This window comes from Phalacrocorax aristotelis, chromosome 4 (assembly GCF_949628215.1).
Source record: "Phalacrocorax aristotelis chromosome 4, bGulAri2.1, whole genome shotgun sequence".
Taxonomy (NCBI): domain Eukaryota; kingdom Metazoa; phylum Chordata; class Aves; order Suliformes; family Phalacrocoracidae; genus Phalacrocorax; species Phalacrocorax aristotelis.
This window is the reverse complement of record NC_134279.1, coordinates 71,951,777-71,970,780: the sequence shown is the minus strand read 5'-3', so window position 1 is coordinate 71,970,780 and position 19,004 is coordinate 71,951,777. Positions and strand designations below refer to the sequence as shown.

The 19,004-nt window shown below is 37.4% G+C and overlaps 1 protein-coding gene across 2 annotated transcripts in view; it reads right to left on the bottom strand.

Annotated features, from left to right (window-relative positions):
* Positions 1–19,004, bottom strand: part of SORCS2 (sortilin related VPS10 domain containing receptor 2) — a 590,141-nt gene that overhangs the window by 16,872 nt on the left and 554,265 nt on the right. For both annotated transcript variants that reach the window (XM_075091935.1, XM_075091936.1), the window contains exons 17-23: positions 18,590–18,718; positions 17,061–17,232; positions 13,454–13,640; positions 9,447–9,580; positions 7,992–8,115; positions 6,100–6,212; positions 4,344–4,469 (exon numbers count right to left, since the gene is read on the bottom strand). In XM_075091935.1, coding sequence (XP_074948036.1) covers positions 4,344–4,469; positions 6,100–6,212; positions 7,992–8,115; positions 9,447–9,580; positions 13,454–13,640; positions 17,061–17,232; positions 18,590–18,718 — 985 coding nt within the window. The remainder of the gene's footprint in view (positions 1–4,343; positions 4,470–6,099; positions 6,213–7,991; positions 8,116–9,446; positions 9,581–13,453; positions 13,641–17,060; positions 17,233–18,589; positions 18,719–19,004) is intronic.

The following is a 19,004-nucleotide window of genomic DNA, read 5'->3' as shown; positions in this document are numbered from 1 at the left end:
CAAAACCTGCGATGTCACTTTAGATTTCTTGCTATGAAAAGTAACTGCTATTTGATAATGAACTGCATGCCATAATTTACCTCACCTCCTTACCTGTAATGGGATGGATTCCATTTATACCCAATTTTTAACGATACTCTGCAGAAATATATACATCCATCCATGTGGAAAAAATCAGGATTCCTCCTATTTTTCTCCAGTGGATAGAGCATAGTAAAATACAGTCTTTCACATTTTTATGGAGCAGAACCATTAAATATACCATCATATCCTAACCCCAGATGACAAATTGTCTGAATTTTCCCTTCTACCTTCTTGTGCCTTCAACATGGGTAATTTCCTAAAAGATCAAAGCTAGTTTTATACTCCATGGCTTATAATTTAGAATATGACTTCCCACAGGATGCCAAATTAGAAATATGCTTTATATTCATGAAACCTTCACAAGCGACTCCTTTTATGATATTATCAATTATGGTGTTCATCTTTGACAAGCCTTTGCAGTATAATAGATAGAAATCCCTGTAGTCTCTCTGATGTTATGGACACACACTACACAAAAGCTCAAATTCAAATATCCTCACTCATATTGAGGAATAGCTAACTTCTGAAGCCATTCCAGTGACTTTATTACTATTTTTGGGGGGGGAATGACTCAACATAAGGGTCATGTGAGCATGGCCTCAGTTATTTTACGAGACAATTACTCAGATAGCTCCCAAGTATTTATCTGTATAAGCCTGAAGAGAGAATGGATACGACAACTATATTGATCAGCAGCCTTTAAAGTTATGCTGGTACCACTGAAATAGAGTTATTCGGTCTCAGTCCAGGTTCATTCACATGTTCATGGTATACAATGCAAGAGGGACCACTACTTTAGGCTAATCTGACATTCAGCCAGTAAATGAAATTACTGAGTCCCATAACTTTGGATACATCATGTTTTCCTGGCAAGTGTTTGAAGAATTCAACATTTGCTCTGGTTTTTGCTTAAGTGACTAACACTTGTTCTTTATTTCTCTCCCCACCCCTGGGTTCCCACCCAAGCCTACAAGAACTACACTGCCACAGGTCAAACACTTGAATATCTCGGGAATCCAGCCAAAGGTTTTGGCTTATTTATTCACTGTTAGATTGACGGTTGTTTCAGTATTCATGGGGGTCTTTTTCTGCCCCAAGGTATTTATTGAGCACAGTGCTTACACCTCTCTAACTGTTTAAAAAACAAATCCAGTGGTTGGAGCTCCTCTCCAGACTCTCGAAGTTAAAGGTCTTATAACAGCATTTGAATCTTCTATCTTCTTTTTCTACATCCTTTCCAACGATAATATGTGAACATGTGAACACAATGGCTCCTGCATTGTGGTATAAGAATGCAAAGATAATAATGCTATTCAAACTCTTACCCGCTTACTTATACATCTGGGGGGTCTGACTTGCCCTTTTTGCCAAAGCGACTCACTGGGAATTTTCATGTAGTTGCTTGTCTAGATAGAGCCCCAAATCTTCCTCAGAGCCACCGCTTTCCAGGCTATAGTTGAAATGCACTTTAATTGACTCTTTCAATTGGACTTATCCCACCTGACATTAGACATGTAATAGATGTGCATAAATTAAGCGACTAAGTCAATGATTACAATGAAGTACTTTTGACATTGCTGTGTTCTTAAAATCAGGTTAAATCAATCTCAGCTTTTATTTCTACATGCATAAAACTGAAAGAAAAAAGGGCTTTTGTCAGAATGGAACCAAACTTCAGAATTATCCAAAGGGATCCTACCACTACACTCCCAACTTACTTACGATCTTTGTTATTGCTGGCTACTTTTACCAGTAATGACTCCTATTCTAGACTACTAAATTAATAAATAGCACCACATCACAACACTTCATGTAAAACACCAACAGGAACGCCACCCAAGTACATGTGCTCCACCTGACCTTAATTGCCTTTAAACATCCTTCGGAAATAACATAATATCCCAAATCTAGAAGGTTTTCAGCCAAGAACAAATAGGTTCTTTTTAAGGGAAGCCATTTCACAACTATGTCTAAGTTAAAAGTTTCAGGGTCACCTCCTCCAAATGTACAAGAAACACCAAAATGCATTGATGAGTCCTTACTGACTTTGAGAACAGGTGCTAGCAGCATGACAAAGCACATCCTTCCAGTGAAACATGATTAAGACCTGTTCAAGATTCTCTTCTGGTAACAGAAGAGAATGTAACAAATCTTTAAACAGGTGACATCATGAATATTTTCCTGTTGTCTTAACCAGTTACTGCTTCTAAGTTTACTTACTAGGGTATATTTTCAGGATATTTCTCAAGTTACAATGGTGTGCGACACAACATATGTTTTATCAAAATTTGTGCCATTCAATTCTAAATCCATAAATTTAATGCACATATCAATAGCTAAAGTAGTGTCCTTTAGCAATAATATAAAAATAGAAATTTAGGCAGCTGGCACTAGAAGACTTGCTCTACGGCATTGTGCTCTATGAAACAATCAGAGTTGAAATGTGATACTGGCATAGCTGTTTTTTTTATCATTGGACAGCATAGGTTGCTGTAATTGCTCCTGTCTCCCTTGTTTACGCTCCAACCAAATGTAGGTTGTACTATGTTTGCTATTTCCATACATGTAATCCCCAACCACCACTGGGCTGACATAGGCCATCCTAACAATGTCATAGATACAAATCTGTTCTCCAGATTACACAATTATTTTCACCTTTCTGTGCTCCTCTATTTTCAGAAAACCTTTGCAAGGTCTTACTGGAGAACTACTTGTTACAGAAACTGGGTCCTGCTAAAATACTGTAATTTCCCCATACCCCCACTGAACAGAAGTTTTCCAAAATCATTTGCGACGTGTGATTGGTCTTCTTTATGCTTTGGAGTAACTCACAGGGTATTTTATAAACAAAAATGAAAAAAAACCCTTGAGACAGCATTGGTTATAACTGATTATAGTCTTTAAGCTGCCTTGAAACACAGCACCAATGTAACAGTTGAGATTTAAAGGGAACTAATATGAGTAACACTTTGCACTGAAATAAAAAGTTTGCACAACTGAATAATCTATCACTATCGTTTCCCTTAAATTATTAAAGACGTCCATTCCATATATGCTTGGAATAAAACGAAAGAATTTCCTTAAGAAGCTGCACTTCGCTTCTTCAAGAAGTAGAAAGGTGCAAGGGATTTTGAAGTGGTAATACCCACCTGGCTGAAATCTTAGTTCATGAATGGCTCTCTACTAAAGAAACAACCTACTAAAATTAACTGTTTTCTGCAACATAATCAGGATTTCAGACTCCCAGGGAATCCCACTGCCATTACAGTGGAAGGGCAGTATTGGGTTCGGCATTGCCACAAAGCAGAAAATTTTGTGCACTGACACCGTACTCTGTGCATTTTCAAGTAAGACACCTCTTCAAGTTTTTGGACAACACCAACATATTCCTTTGGATATTTCAAAGCGTACCTCATCCATTCCAAACACAATCTACTGGTTTTGTGTTAATATGAAAAGCCGTGTCTCACCTACTTCTCCAGCTCTTTGGATACTGTGACTTTTTCTGAAAAAGTTGTAAAATGTCCTTCAAAATTAATGATACCTTATATTTGGATTCTTTGTAACTGGCTGGACTAGAACTGCAAGATACAGGCACAGTGTTGGGATCTGTTCCTGCTCTATCACAGCAAAAGGATGAATATCATAATTTATAAGTGCCAGTCTTCTGATTTTCAACTGGCCTAAGGTCTTTTATTATAGAAGAAATATGGTTTGGAAATAAGTAGGGAGAAACTAATGTCTGATTTTCATTCCTGTGTTCACTATATTTGTTTCCTGCCAATTCAAAAGAACATTTGCTCATAGAGGCAGAAACTACCTGCTTGATGCTCTTTACATTACAGGTCAACTATTAAGGTTCTGCTTCTGTTTGATCTGAAATCTGATTTGCTTCCAAAGACAGTACAGAGATGGTTCTTTAGAAATATTAGTTATCTAAATACACTCTTTGCTCTACCGGATCTTCACAGGCTGACATGCCATGACTGTTGTTTCTGTTTAAAGAACAGATCAATATTAGTTATTCTTGAGAAATACACTAATATCAGTAAGCAGTAGATTATGCTGGTCTATAGACTGTCAAACGCAGCAGTCACAGCTGTTGCTAGCTTTTACATGTCTCTTGTCAGGTGGGAGCGAGATCTTTACATAGTTAGGGGGCACCACTCAATTTCGCATTGAGACAATGAGAGAGTACAGCCACTGATTACAAAACAGGATGAAGACTGTCCTAACCAGACACACATTGCTCTGGTTACCTTATCACTAGTTACACTTCTCTTCCTTTTTGGTTGGTTTGCTGGTAGTAGCACATGCAAGTCAGCAGTTGTGGGCAGACCGGGTTTCACAACTGTCACAAGTGTTTCTTCGGGTATATTGGTTTCCTGTGAAGACAAAGGCATGTGGAAAACTATAGGACAGCGTGCTTTATATTTTATAGAAAAAACGTAAGTAACTCCACACGTGTCTTCTAGTCTTTGGCATTCAGATCCTTAATATTTAGAGGGGACTCCACTATAAGCGAAAACATGAACAAAGCAAACCCAAATTAACTGAAATGTGAGCTGCTCTTTGAAGACTGGAAGAGCTAAGCATTGTTATCACATTAAAGAGGTTTAGTGGCATCATCGACAGAGGCAAAGTGAAGTATGCAGTTATAGCAAAACTCTACAACGGCTGTGCATTTCTAGGGTAATAAAAAAAAATTCCTAACTGATGTAGGATCCTTTGTGGGCCATTGAGACACTTAGTAGACTTAGAAGGGCATATTCATTACAGCTAACTTTAGCTTAGGGAGGCTACGTTTCCATCTGTGTTTAATGGACAGAGAGAAGTCTTCCAGGGTGACACTAAGAGCACCTGGGTTCGGTTCCTGAAACTGTTATGAATAGTTGCAGCCCGCCCCCACCCCAAAAGTCAAGTGCATTCCTTTTCAAAAACGTTTGTGCAAATTTTGCTTTTAATCCCAACTTCCTCCATGTTTTGTATAATGCAGCTGCACAGTTCTAATGACAATACCCTAGGCAGTTCCCATAGCCTTCCTTTCTCAAACAGATTCTGAAATTCCATTCCATTGTTCGTATTATTTTGCAAACAATTTAGTAATTACTAAAATTCAAGGGCAATTTCATAAGGGATTAGAACATTTGTTTGACTGACATTAGTTATGCAACAGGTTTAAGTTGAAAAAAGCGGGAATTTACTTTGATGTTTGATATAAACCTTAAAATTAAAGGCAGGAAAAAATATAAAGTAAAAATTCCAGAACCTGATTTGCACTACTGCACGTGTAGGAAAAGTCAAGTGATTTCAAAACCAGGCATTTTCAAAATATCAACCTGCACCTCAGTGCTATTGTCCTCACAAAAAGTCAGTGTGTGCACACAGTCGCGGGCAATGTATGTACGCAAAGAGCACAGCTCTAGAGCTCAAAGTTTTTATGGGGTGCTTTCACTTACCTCGCAGAACTGCTACATGGCTTTGTACTTGATTTAACCTACAGGATTCAACTGCTCCTGATCCACATTTCTTTTGATAATATCATCTAAAAAAACAGCTGAACGAACTGTTTGCCTATATATTATATATAATTTTCAAAGTTACACAACTGACATAATAAATATTTTCTTTCTTCTTTGTTTTTTACACAAAGCCTTTGCTTTTATATTACACAGCATCCTTTGCTTAACTTCTAAATATAACACATTTAAGCTACTCTTCCTGTTTTGGCGTCAGCAGTATTTGACAATACATCTATCCCTAATCCCAGAGAGCAATATTTAGCACTAATTGCCAAATAGGCTGTGTTAGACCTAGACTTCCTATGTTACAATATCATCATCTACAGCCTGCACGTAAAAGTGACACTAGGCTCAAACTTGTTTGAAATGTGGCTCATAAGGTTCAGTTTATTATTTTGCTCTGCCTCCTTTTTTCTAAACGAGAAGGCATTAACTTAACCTTCAAGCTTTACGACTGGCGAGGGAACATTTTACGAGCAATCTGAAAGAGCACCTTTGCAAGAAGTCGTGTTACTACCCGCCCTATGTCTTCTCTCCACTCTGGTACGTCAGGGTTATACATGTCCAGGTGCTTAGTAAACTTCAGAGGAAGAACATGAAAATGATCTAGAAAAACAAAAATAAGCATTTTTGAAGAAGTAGCAAACCAGGTTTCAAAAACAGTTTTGCAGAAATAAAAGCTGGAAATATATATTTGGCATTATTTGCTGTGCAGCGCTGCAGTATTTAGGAACCCCACTGCTCTGTGTTGTGTACTCTTGCACGAAGCAAAAATACACTCCTGTCAAGCACTCAATTTCTTTCTGTATTTTTGTCAATGTCATCAAATTTGTGCCTAAAGATAAAAATGCAGGAAATAAAAAAAATAAACAAAGCAGATTTACATACGTGCACTGGGATCATAACCTCCCCAATAATTTTTCCTTAGGACAATACACCACACAGACGTGGTTCGTTTCTTTTATTTGTAATGGGAATGCGCCAATGGATTTTATTCTCACTGAACCACAGACATGTGGGTTTTGCCCATTACATGTTCCTGTTTTTCATGTAAAATGAATACTTTATGTATTCTAGCAACTAGCTACGAAAATAAGAACAGAAATTATATACCAAAGGCTAACTACTGCCCTCCTCAAAAAAATATAAACAATATGCACCCACTATATTTCTCTGGATAATGTCCAAAATATCTCAAATACCAGAAATGGGCTGTTCCTCAGTAAACAATCTCTAAAATCTTCCCTTTCTCCATATAGGCTCCTTGGATGAACACCTGGGGAACTTAATGCAAAGCAGAGAAGGAGATCCTCTGGAATGCATGAGTCAAACCTGGCCTCCCCAATCCTTCTAACAGAATTGTATTTTAAGGTGGTTTTCTTTCCAGAGGTTTCTTTATTTCCCCCATGACCAGTACTTTCTTGTTCTTGTTATCAGGATTGGCCCACACTAAGAGCAGAAGCAGCACTTAAAAGCCAAGATCATTGATCTAGTCACACTAAGCCAGGTTATACTTCTAAAGATTTCTAAAAAAGTGGATGCATTTATAATGGTAGCATAAATGTTAAATTCATTTGTCTTAGGAAAGGAGAAGGTTCATAAAAGCTGATTTAGTATGAGTGTGGTTTTTACCATTATTTTAAATAATACTAAAAGCAAAAATAGCAGAATCCTCTTCAGACAATAGAGATGTATCATGTTGTGTTTTTTATGATATCTGAAGGCTTTTAGCTCTGCACTAAAAAGAAGCTTTTTCACTTATCTTAATTTCTACATGTGACAGCACAAATACAAATGTAAATAATTCATCGACACTACATTTTTTTACAGTATATTATGCCTTGTCACCACATTATAAGGCACAACAAAACACACCAGGTCACAATGTGAAACAAGACTTGAAGGGTTATTTAATAATTACAGTGGAGTTATACTTGATCCAAACTCTCAGATAAACATCAAAGGAACAGTGATACATTGTGATAAAAGGCAATTATTTCACATTGTTTTTAATGCTGAGAGTATATATACAATTTAATTTTCTTTTTCTCAGAGGTATTTAAACTACTTTATTTAGAAATTTGAAGAAACTCTCCAGTCATAGGCCAAACCACTACTGCTACTTAAACACTATTGCTACATATAGCATTTGGGAACCACAGTAACATTACAAGGAAACAAAATATTTCAGATTAAACCCTTCCATACAGCCACACTGTTCAACTTCATGGAGTTATCTAGTGACAGTTCATCCCTCTAATTTTAACAATTAAATGTGCCATTAGATATAATTTTACAATAGGTTCAGTTGTGGCAGGACTGGTTTAAGACATATAGGAAACAAGTACATGTGAAACAAAAAAAATTAACAGAGTAATGTCTCACCAAAAACATGGACAACTTTTGAGTCTTGAAGCATGGAGCTCCCACAGGAAGCCTGCACTGTAACTCTGACGTCACCTGTCTCGGCAAACTTTGTCACCAGAAAATTGTCCAATGTAAGGAGTGGCTTTAAAAAAAAAAGAAAAGTTGAAAATAGAATTTCAGCAAGAACCACAAGAACAGTGTCTGAGGAGACCGTCACTAAAAATATTAGTAAAAAGGTTTCACATCAATTAATCAACATTTTATCAAATTGTTCGGTTACAGTTTTCAATACAGGATGTTTCTTTCCCTAAAAATAATGTTTATAAGCAGAATAGTTGCCAGATGGGGCAAATATTTATTTTAGAATAATCCTTAGAGTATTAGGTTTTCATTCAGATCCCACTGAAATAAACAGATTTTGAGTCAGGCTCACAACTCTCTGCAAGATCATATATAGCAAGCCATTTGCTTCAAAAAATGTGGGGTACAGTCAAGGTCAAAAGGATTGACTCTGTCAACTTAGACCATGGAAATGCACCAGCTCACCATAACCTCCAAGGTGGAACTGAGATACCCTGTTACCTGACCACATGTGTATGAATTACAAAACCCTTCACAAGACTACATTGATCTGCAGTGCCTGTTCTAGCAATGGCAAAGTCAATAATAATGAAAAGGTCCAGGCTGGTATTATGGTAGACAGTACATTTACAAGAAAAAAGTTCATTGGTCTTATCTGAAGCATTCCTTTGTCATACTTAGTCTTCCTCATAAACAAAATATTTTACTTATCTGTGATTGAAAGAACTTCCTTAAAAGAAACCAACACAGCTAGACAAAACATATTCCTAATAGAAACAGTTGGATATTTATTGCTCTAGGATATGTTTATCTAGACTTTCTATCCCCCAATGAATATCACTAGAGTGTTTGAGTGTTTTCACTATTTTAATATTATTTTAGACATCCCCGTAATTTTTGATAGGCCAGTTTATTTTAGAGTTCCAGAAAATATTTATCTATACAATGAATATATATATATTTCTGTACAGCGCTTAAATTTACAGTAGTCACATAATCAATATGGAAGTGCATAAATCCAAGTTTCATCATTCACCAATGCTATGATTCCCAAATGCATCCCCCGCCACAAGTTTTTTTCCACAGGTAATAAAATAGAATAAATTGTTGTTCCCCCACAAAAGAAAATGGTTTAGAAGTTCGAACCAATTCTAGAAAAGAAACTTGCATTTCCACATAAGTAGCAATAAAGGAAAATAACACCTTAAATGTATGTGATAAAACAAGGGAAGTTAGATACTGCTTGCCACTAAATATACCTGGCTATTTGGAATGAAAGATGGTCTAAAAGAAGTCATGCAACATGACAGTATTTCTATTAAAGTAAAAGGTGTCACTCAACCTTTACTGGAAAGAGATTGAAAATTATCTCAGTCAAAAACATTCATGTACCTGAAGATTGCTTCCTATCCACCAGTAGAAGACTGTCAAATTAGGGTTCTTTGGCAGTATGATGGCTGTCAGATTCACTTCCTGGTTTCTCCCAACAACTGGAACCACTTCTAAATTTAAAGCCTGCAGTGGAGCTGAACAAAGTTCCCAAAATATCATTGAACAAGAACCCATCAATTTATTAATGCCTCTTTGCCCAAAAGCCTCTGGCCTGCACACCATAAGGTCCTGAATTTATTACCCCCCCCTCCTGCTTTTACATCTGTGTTGAAAGCTGCGGGCATAATTGGAAGGACCTCATTTCAACCAAAAAACCAACCCCCAAAAGACCCACAAACAAAATCCTACAGCAATGTGATGGATCATCAAAATGTACCTCTCTGATGCACTTTTTTTGGTGCATGTCCAATTCTAGAAAACATAAGCAAATATCCCAGTTTAAAAGTGGAAAAGGCAATCTCAGCTTTTTTTTTTTAAAGTAATAAAAGATAAAATGAATAGAAATCTAACAAATCTCAAACTGCTAAGGGGAAAGCAGAAAACTGAAAAAGAATGTTGCTGACTACTCATTTTCATTATAAAATATCAGCTGTTAGGCTGATAAACTCTCATTAATGCATGCTTTAAAATAGATGTGGACATCAGGGGAGCATTTATTTGCAAATCAAAATAGATAACCTCTGTACTCCAAAATGTGCCTTAAAATAAGTTTTTTCCTTTCTGAAATTTTGCCTAAAAAGGCTGTAAACATTATTATTTGTATAAAAGAAATGCATATTACAATGATTTTATCTGCTTCTTAGTGTTGTATTTTGTTTCATACTACACTAACTTTACTGAAAGAAAATATTTCTCTTGGAGGTTTCCAAGTATATCTTTTTCAGCATGTCTGGAGGTAAAAGCTTTATAATAATATAATGTGATAAATAGAATTCTTAAACTTCAGCTGCACCATCTATCCAGGATACCAAACTGTTGTATGGTCCAACATGCATTCATTACACAGAATGAACACTAACCCATCCATTTTTTTTTCTATTCTAAATATCTTTTAACTCATTCAAAGGTCTTTCATCTCAATGAGAACTTGAAGGTAAATAACACTGGTCCAAAGTCTTTCTCTTACTCTCCTTCATGAACTGAATCATTGCGTGATCACTTCTAATTCACTTTGACTAAACTGATGAAGCTTCTCTGAGAGCAAGTTGTCCAAGCTGTGTACACCCTCCTTTTCCACTTCACTTCAACCAGCCCGTGCGCTGCTTCATCCAAATGTAAGGCTCTACTTTCATTTTGCGTTTTCTCCAATGACTCTTTAACCACCTACGTGAATTCAAGACATGTTGGGTGCTTAAACAAATGGTTTCTTCAATAGCTTCTTTGCTAAAACAGAGATAAAATGCTCTTCCTGTTGCTGATGTCTTGAGGAAAATTCAGAAATAGTAGGAATTCCATTAAATTTGTTCCTCCTAGAAACAGATTTTCCTTCTGATGAGGCAAATTAAAGAAGTCTGGAGGGATCTGTGTCACTGTTTTGATTTTGGCTTTTAAATTTACACTTTCCCAGAAAAAACTGATCATTTTGAGATATGGTTTTGCTCCTGAGGAAGGTTTCTTTCTTTTCAAAAATTTTTAGGAGGGAAGTTGTTTGATACTTGAATGATGACTGTTATTTCAAGTTTGCCATATATCAAAGAGCTAAAAATAATTATTGTGTGTCCTTCTGCTTGTGTCAGTCACACAGTTCCATATTGCATTTGAACAAGCTTCACAGCACCCTTAAGTGCATACAATTAGGAATGAAGTTGACTTATACGATTTCTGTTTAATGAAGCTACAATTTCAGTAGAGTTTTCAAAGCTCCCTGATTTTTCACACATTATAGATATTACAGTTTTGTGAAAAAGAAAATGCATGCCTAGTTCTTCTCCAGTTCTTTTATTCCGGGTTACCACCTCATGTTCATATTGTCAGACTCACTCTAATTTCTCTTACAGTTCATTGACAAGTTGTAGATTGTGCAATCTGGATCAGAAACATAATCTGGACAGGCCAAAGTTCATGTAATTGTCCTGCATTACAGGGCATCCCATAGCAACAGAACTTGGCAGGAGTAAAACAATATTCCCTTTACCATTTGTCCCTGAAAAAATTCCCTGGGAATACATCAGCTGGAGATAGAGTGAAAGCAGGACTCTATGGACTTTTCGTTGTATTCCACAGTGAAAAATGTCCCTGAATGGCTATTAGTGTTTCTCTAGAACATAGAAATTGCAGTGTAATTAGTGCCAGCTGATTTCCTCAAATCTTGTAATTTACCTAAAAAATTAAATAGAGCAAATCACATAGAAAGCATTTATTCAACCACACTGGGTAACATGCTTCCATAAGACTTCTAAACCATGTGTAGCATCCACAGACAAGCTCAGGAATGGACCACGTCTGCTTCAGTGCTCTGCTGCCTCTGCACTTCGGCACCAAAGTCCTCTTAATGCACCAGCCATTTTACTTGTGAAAAATAGCTCTGTCTTCTGCGATTTGTAAATCCACTGCATAAAATACAACTAACATCTTTTTTTTTTTACGGGTTGTCCTGATGTAGGCTATACCAGAAACACATTTTGAGAAAGTGGTTGCTCTGTTTTCCATCAGGGCTTGCTTCTGCTCATCATCCTCTGAACAGTAAGTTGTTCTCCCTGAGGGAAGGATGTTACGTAATGTTTTTTGCTGTCTGTTGCCTGTACAGATCTACCGTTCCTGTGTATCTACTTCTCAGCATCTAGAAGCTTCTAAAAAGTAACAGTGAAGCCCTAAGTATTTTATCTGAGCTCTCTGGAGTTGGCAAATGATTAAAAAAACAAACACAACAAAGAAAGAGATAATGAAATGGAGGTGGAGAATTTGATTCTGATCCTTTCCATTTGATTTTGATAGGAGATTGGCCATTAGCTTTAATGGGTTGGGCTCCATCAGCTAATCAAAGCAGAACTGAAAGCTCTGGACTCAAGGACTCTGACTAGCAAAACACATAAATATCAGCAGTTGCCAGACAGGCTGACATAAAGTGCATGGATCTGTGCAGAGACTTGTATGTGACTCCAACAATTTCCATTGCTTTGAGATTACGATGTAAGACACACCACTCACAATAGAGGGAAACAGACACCTGGAGAATTCAAGATGAGTATCTTTTCTTTTGATGTTACTTGTTTCAGAATTTTTGACACATCTGAAAACAGGCAAAGCAATAGCTGTGTTGAATCTCAAAGGAAGAGGAAAATTCAGTTCCAGTTATGAGTTTCCTTCTTCATTTCAATTATGAGATGACTGAGGTACATTAGGCTTGCAATGGTGCATGATATTCCCTGTGCTGTGCTATTCTTTTCTGTTAAATCTATTTGATGGGGTTTTTTGGTCTTAATTAAGGAGACGGAGAGAAGTCTAAGTCAAGTAATACTGCCTACCAACATGAAGTTATACCCAAGTACCACTTTAAAACTTTGTGAGAATAAACTACCTAAAATCTAGATTCTAGTACTTTAGTAAGTAGCCTGACCTTTAGAAACACTGAGATTTTGATTATTTTTAAAAATCATACAGGCGCTTATACGTTTCTCAACACGTCTGTTCACTTGCTTCACACAGCACCTAGAAGTTCCTAAAAAGACACAGCTTGAAGCATTAAATTTTAGCTGCTAAGACTTCCAACAGGGTCTTAATTCAGGAAGATCTCATCAAACCTGAGATGTCAACTGAGGCATGGTTGCTATTTAAAAGATTAATACACCATCCTTCTCCCAAATCCAAACAAAACTAACTGTGACCTCCTAATACATTAGGCTTACAAGACTCTGCATTAACAACATACAGCACTGCAAGACCATGTGACGTTATTGAAAAAGCATCCATTTTTCCTAATTGTGACTAGTAATGTTCTTTACTACTTCATAGCTGCCATGAGGATTTTACACAGCAGCAAAAGTAAGAAAACCAAAGAGCTGATTTACAGTTGACTTGGACGAACACCACAGCCTCATCATGCCCAGCCACATTCTCAGCCTTCACTGAGACACGGTAAATCCCAGGATTCTCATAGCGGTGACGGATGGGTTCTCCAGTCATTGTAAGGTTCACATATATTGCCTTAAAGCCATCTCCAAGATCCACCTGGTATTTGGTATTCAATACATCACCCTAAAAGGAAAATATATCAAAAATATTTTAAATGGCCAGAACCAAAATAGACAGGACACATGGTTATAACCATTTCCTGAATCACAACAGCATTTCCAGCCCCAGCCAGGTATTTTGACTCAATTGCAATAGTTACAGTAAAACCACTACACCCATGACAAGGATTTTACTGCACAGAAATTGTGTTTCTTAAAAGAGATAATACTAAATTTCCACAGTAAAGTGCCACCTTAAAATAAGACACCCCAGACCACTAACCAAGTTGTATGGCACAGAAACCATCACTCTTGTCTTATTGCAGCTGGACATTAACTAACATAACAATGCAGAGCAGCCCAAGATCTGGAATGATATTTATATGATTGCAAACAACTGAATATTGCTGTTTTAGCAAATTACCACTTATCCAGTGAACTTCTAGCCTATGTAATTATACAGTAAAATAAATTGGTTTAGACCGGCTTCACAACCCTCTGAGTGTCAACCATAAGGCCTTCAAGACCTTTGCAGAGTTGTACTGCATTGTACAGAGCTACCAGCATGTCTAGAACTAACATCCTATACTGCAAAATTAGATGCATGCTTAATGAAGCAGATTACTGAGCTGAATTTGGGAAAGGGTTTAGAAGTCCAGCCAAATAATTTTGTCATGTCACACATGTCACAGAATTTACAGTTCATTGCACTTCTGCTAAGTGCTCCTTTAAATGACACTGTCTTCCTAAACTCGGGCCTAAAATACTGCAAGACTGATACTACTCTCAGAGGACAAACATATGCCCATCACTCGTGTTGTCACTGTTTGGCTGCTCAGGAGAGAATTCAGGTCTGTGCTATGTGGACTGGCAATGTGGATGGAGTCAAGGGAAAATTCATTTTATCTGTGAGCAGCAACAGTTTCTCAATACTAGTGGCAAAACTGCCTTAGTGAGCTGCCCTCCTTCCTTGGTCTTGAGCAATATGTTCGTGCTCGCTTGCCACAGTACATGGCCATCAGAGTCATACAATTAAAACAGGTTGCAGGGCCAGGCCTAGTAGAAAATCCTCTGTACTGTGAAAATACAGCGTTGGTTTAAAAATCTTCATTGCATCTAGGAAAGGAACATATACAACCACATGTTAGTCAGGTGACTTGAATGGCCATCAGAGCAGAGAAGGATTGACACCCACTGAAATATTCAAAAATCACTTCACTTCCCTATAAGCCACTCTCTGAAATAGGTTTATATTAAAATCTAATCCCAAAAGGCAGCACTAATGTAAAATCAAAGGAGGCAACAAAGCCTAGAACTTACATACCCTGGCATTATAAAGGGAAGGAAAACATACTATTATTTCCCCCATTTATTATTTTGCAGTTTGGTTGATTATCTTCCATGTTTTATCAGATGAAAGAGCATTTCTTATACTGTAAAAGAATACCCATAATAAGGAACCTGTTGGGTTACCAAATACCTAAACACCATATTTTAACACACATAAAGGACCTTGAAAGCTGCTTCTCAGTGAATTTTTTTTCCATGTAACATCTTTCTTTTGACAACAGATGGGTAGAATTTAGCAGAGGAGACAATAGGTTATCAAAGTTTAAAGCAAAAGACATGTCTTCTTGCCAGCAATGTGCCAGTAAGTGGAATCTCTTTAGATGACATTAGCTTGCAAACAGTTTCTGTTCGCTCTTTCTTATGCTAACAAGTATACATGCATATTTTTTCAGGTGAGACAGAAACCAGTGTTGAAAGCCAGTAGATGCAAGCTTCTCTTAATGTTTTATTCTGATAGCTTCCCTAGTGTAAATATTAGAGTGCTGTCTTCAAAACACCAAGACACTTCTGTTTCCCTGACCAGGAAGGACAGAGAGCAATGGACAGATGATAAAAGAGTCAAACAGAGAAAAAGCAGCTAAATTTAAAAGGAATTGGGGCTTCCACTTTAATTAAAAAATAAGTGATTGTCATGACATTATTTATTCATACTCAGCCAAAAGCATTTGGGGTAAAAATAATTATAATTCTAAATTATTATTATTATTTCCAAAGTCATTTGCAAACTGCCCAAACATACCCCAAGCCTGCTTTCTTTACTCCACAATGTCTTGCATTCCTGCGCTAGTAACATGCATTCACATAAACTATTAAATTAATTTTGTTCAGCGGAGTAAGTGCTATGTTTTGATTTATCTTGGTAGAGCTGTTTTTTAAACTCACTAATTGTTATGAATTCTTATTAGACTTTGTTGTATAGATTAAATCCTAAGCAATGCTCAGGACGTTTGAGTATAAATATTATTCTTAGCCATAGGGGGCAGCAAACTGTTACATTTCTTCTAAATCTTCCTTCCAGTTCGATGTATTGAGCAAAGACTTCATCAGAAAACACAGCACAGGATTCCCTTCAAGATCCCTGACTTCTGAAGATTTTGAATAGTTTTAAATGTTTTACGTATTGCCACAGAGATTCATGACAGCTTCAGAATCTACAGAGTAAGAAAAGAAATCAAACTGCCAATGAAAATCATTAGAGTCCAAATTTCTACCAGATGTTCTATTCTTACATTAAACATTTCCAAACACATTCTAAAAAGAGAAGGCAGCATAACTTGCCACACAACTGTTGGGGCACTGCAAGCACTGGGATGCAGAGCCTGTGAAGCGTTAAGCAGCCTGGTGCTCTGCACGTAACTTCTTGATTCCATTACAGAACTAAATCCCAAGTGCCCGATTTATATCGCACAGGTTTGCCAAAATGTGTGAACCTTCTTCCAGTTCTTGCAGATCAGTGGGGTTAGCCAGGAAGTACAATACTCTGGTAACCTGAGCGCAAATTAGAGACTAACACTAAAAAAGCAAGCATTAAGATACCCATGGCAAGCAATCCAAGAGTTAGTCACTGCTGTTGGTCATGGCCTGAGGGCATTATCTCTCTCAATAAACAGATCCCCAACCCCCACCTTTGGCAACACAACTAATATGTAATAAATGTTCTTATGCTGTGGTATTTGCTGTTTTCTGTAAAGCTTTGCCTGATTTCTTTCTGAAAGGCAGATTCTCAAAACCACTTAAACCAGAATATTAAATGTTCTCTGCGCTTCTGTTCTTCTCTGATACAGCGGTTTAAATTTTCAATCCAAGGAGACTTTGGTAATTTAGGTTCTTTGATTTTCAGAGAAGCTGATGGCTTTAAGGAGACATGACTGACCACATTGCTGAGGAGACAAATCCCATTCTGTGGACAGAATTTGGTGGTTCACTGAGCCTACTGGACTGTCTGATTCACTCGAAGACAGACGTTTCAATATTTAGAGAGCCATTCATCTTTGACTCAAGCACAACTTAATCTCAATATCAGCAAAGCAGGTAGGAGAGAAAGGAACCATAAAAATAGCAAGGAAACTTTCATAAAGCTAATGTTCATTACTACCTGCTCTTGTCTGACGATGAAGGTGATGTCTTCACCAGGCTTAACAGTCAGACTTTTTTCTCTGATGCTGATCTGAAGTCCCTTGGGAGCAATCAATGGACACATATGCTGTGCTAAGTTCTGCTGCAGGTCTATGCCACCTTCACACACATTAGAAACAACTTTTCTGTACCTGCAAAAACAGTAAGCACAAGCACAATGAATCAGAGGCGAGCAGGAGAATGCCATCAGAGGCACTGAACGTGTGTGTGATGTTAGCCAATAAATATTCCTTGGGTTCATGAACAGACAAGATTGTAGATGATCAAAACCAACTCATGATGCAAATACTTTGATGACGGACACTTCCTTTACTGAGTAAAACCTGTTGAAGAAAGAGGGTGTGGATTACAATGAGGGTTTCTCTTGTATGCATTGGAAGAATCTGCCATTTCAAATTCGGAAACACACCTGACCAGCCCTGCAGGAGCTAGATAGTCTGCTGTCCTCTCTGCCATACCCTTTCCTAGCGTTCAACAGTCTTCAGTGCTCTAGGGGTCTTGGTTCAAACCCCAAAGATTAGGAAGAAATTAGATCAAGCAGCTCCTGCATTAACCCAGAACCAATTGCTTATCTGCTGCTCTCAAATCTAAGCATTTCTTAAATCACTTAAAGCATTTATTTAACGTAACAGTATAAAAGAGTGAAAAGCCCTACACTTTTAAGGAAATAATAATGAAATACTTGGATGTGTACAGTAATTATTTACAGATCAGTTTCACTCAGGTATGTTATTTTTAAACATCTTTTAAAATTGGAGTCAGATGTCACTCTTTTGAACTCATATTCTGTATATCACAGCTGTCATCCACAACCCAAAAGGCATCATTTCCCTTGGTAAAGCAAATATACACAGAAACCATGATTCTATTGCCAGATTTGACATATCATCATTTGGTTCTCATCTCCACAACAGACAGAGATGATGTTATGATAAGCCAGAATAGATGCCAGCTGCAAGTTATTCTCAGCACAGACGTCAGACTACATTGTAGTGTATATTCTATGTGGCATTGTTTACAGTTACTAAAGCTTTCCTTTCATTCTGACTGTCCCATGTGGTCAGGAAAAGAATCTGTTCTCCACAGAACTTCTTACCCCTACAGAAGTGAGAGACTGGGAAGTTCTGTGAGATGTTACCGGCTCCTCAGAGTAATTAATTGGATTCCTATCAGAAGTGTAGCAATGGTTACAAAATGCAGTTACAAAATAAAAACTAAAAATACTGGGAACAAGACATCTCCCCTTTTCTCAAATGGCTTAGTTTTTGAACTGCTGTGAACATGTAAAGTAACATTTCTCTTTCATTAGTCAGTCTGTAGGAAGCCTTTGCTAGTGCTCTAAGCCAGAGTAAGAACTTCTGCATTTCCCATTTTTCTACAGTTTGCCTTATTTACATTTCCTTTAAACTACTCTTGTGGCTTTTGTTTGGAATGTTCTCCCCTGCCCTGGAAGCCTCTGTAGGCAAGTTGAATGCGAAATCAACTTACCCAGTGCTGCTGGTGTACGCCTGCCCCAGCATGCAGTCTTCAGGAGGTGCATCTGGGTTAAACCAGAAGTCAGCAAAGCATTTGCTAGACTCTGACTTCAGAAGTGCAGAGCGCTCAAACCCGTAATCACTGAAAAACATCAAGACCAAGTGTGTTACTATCCCCACTTCATTCAGCAGTTTTTTTAGTATTATTCTACCAGCTGAACATACAAGTTGATGAAGCCAATTCTGGTCTAAGTCTAATTTCAACAGGAGTTGTGTACACCTCAGGGAAAAACTGGTTGTAATTACTTCATCAGTTCTGCAAAATTAACTCTCTTGGTAGCTTAGATTTTTAAAAGGTTTCCTTTGCCACTCAGACCAGCACATCTCTTCTGGTTTGTTTTTTGTTTCTTGTTTTGGTTTTTTTTTTT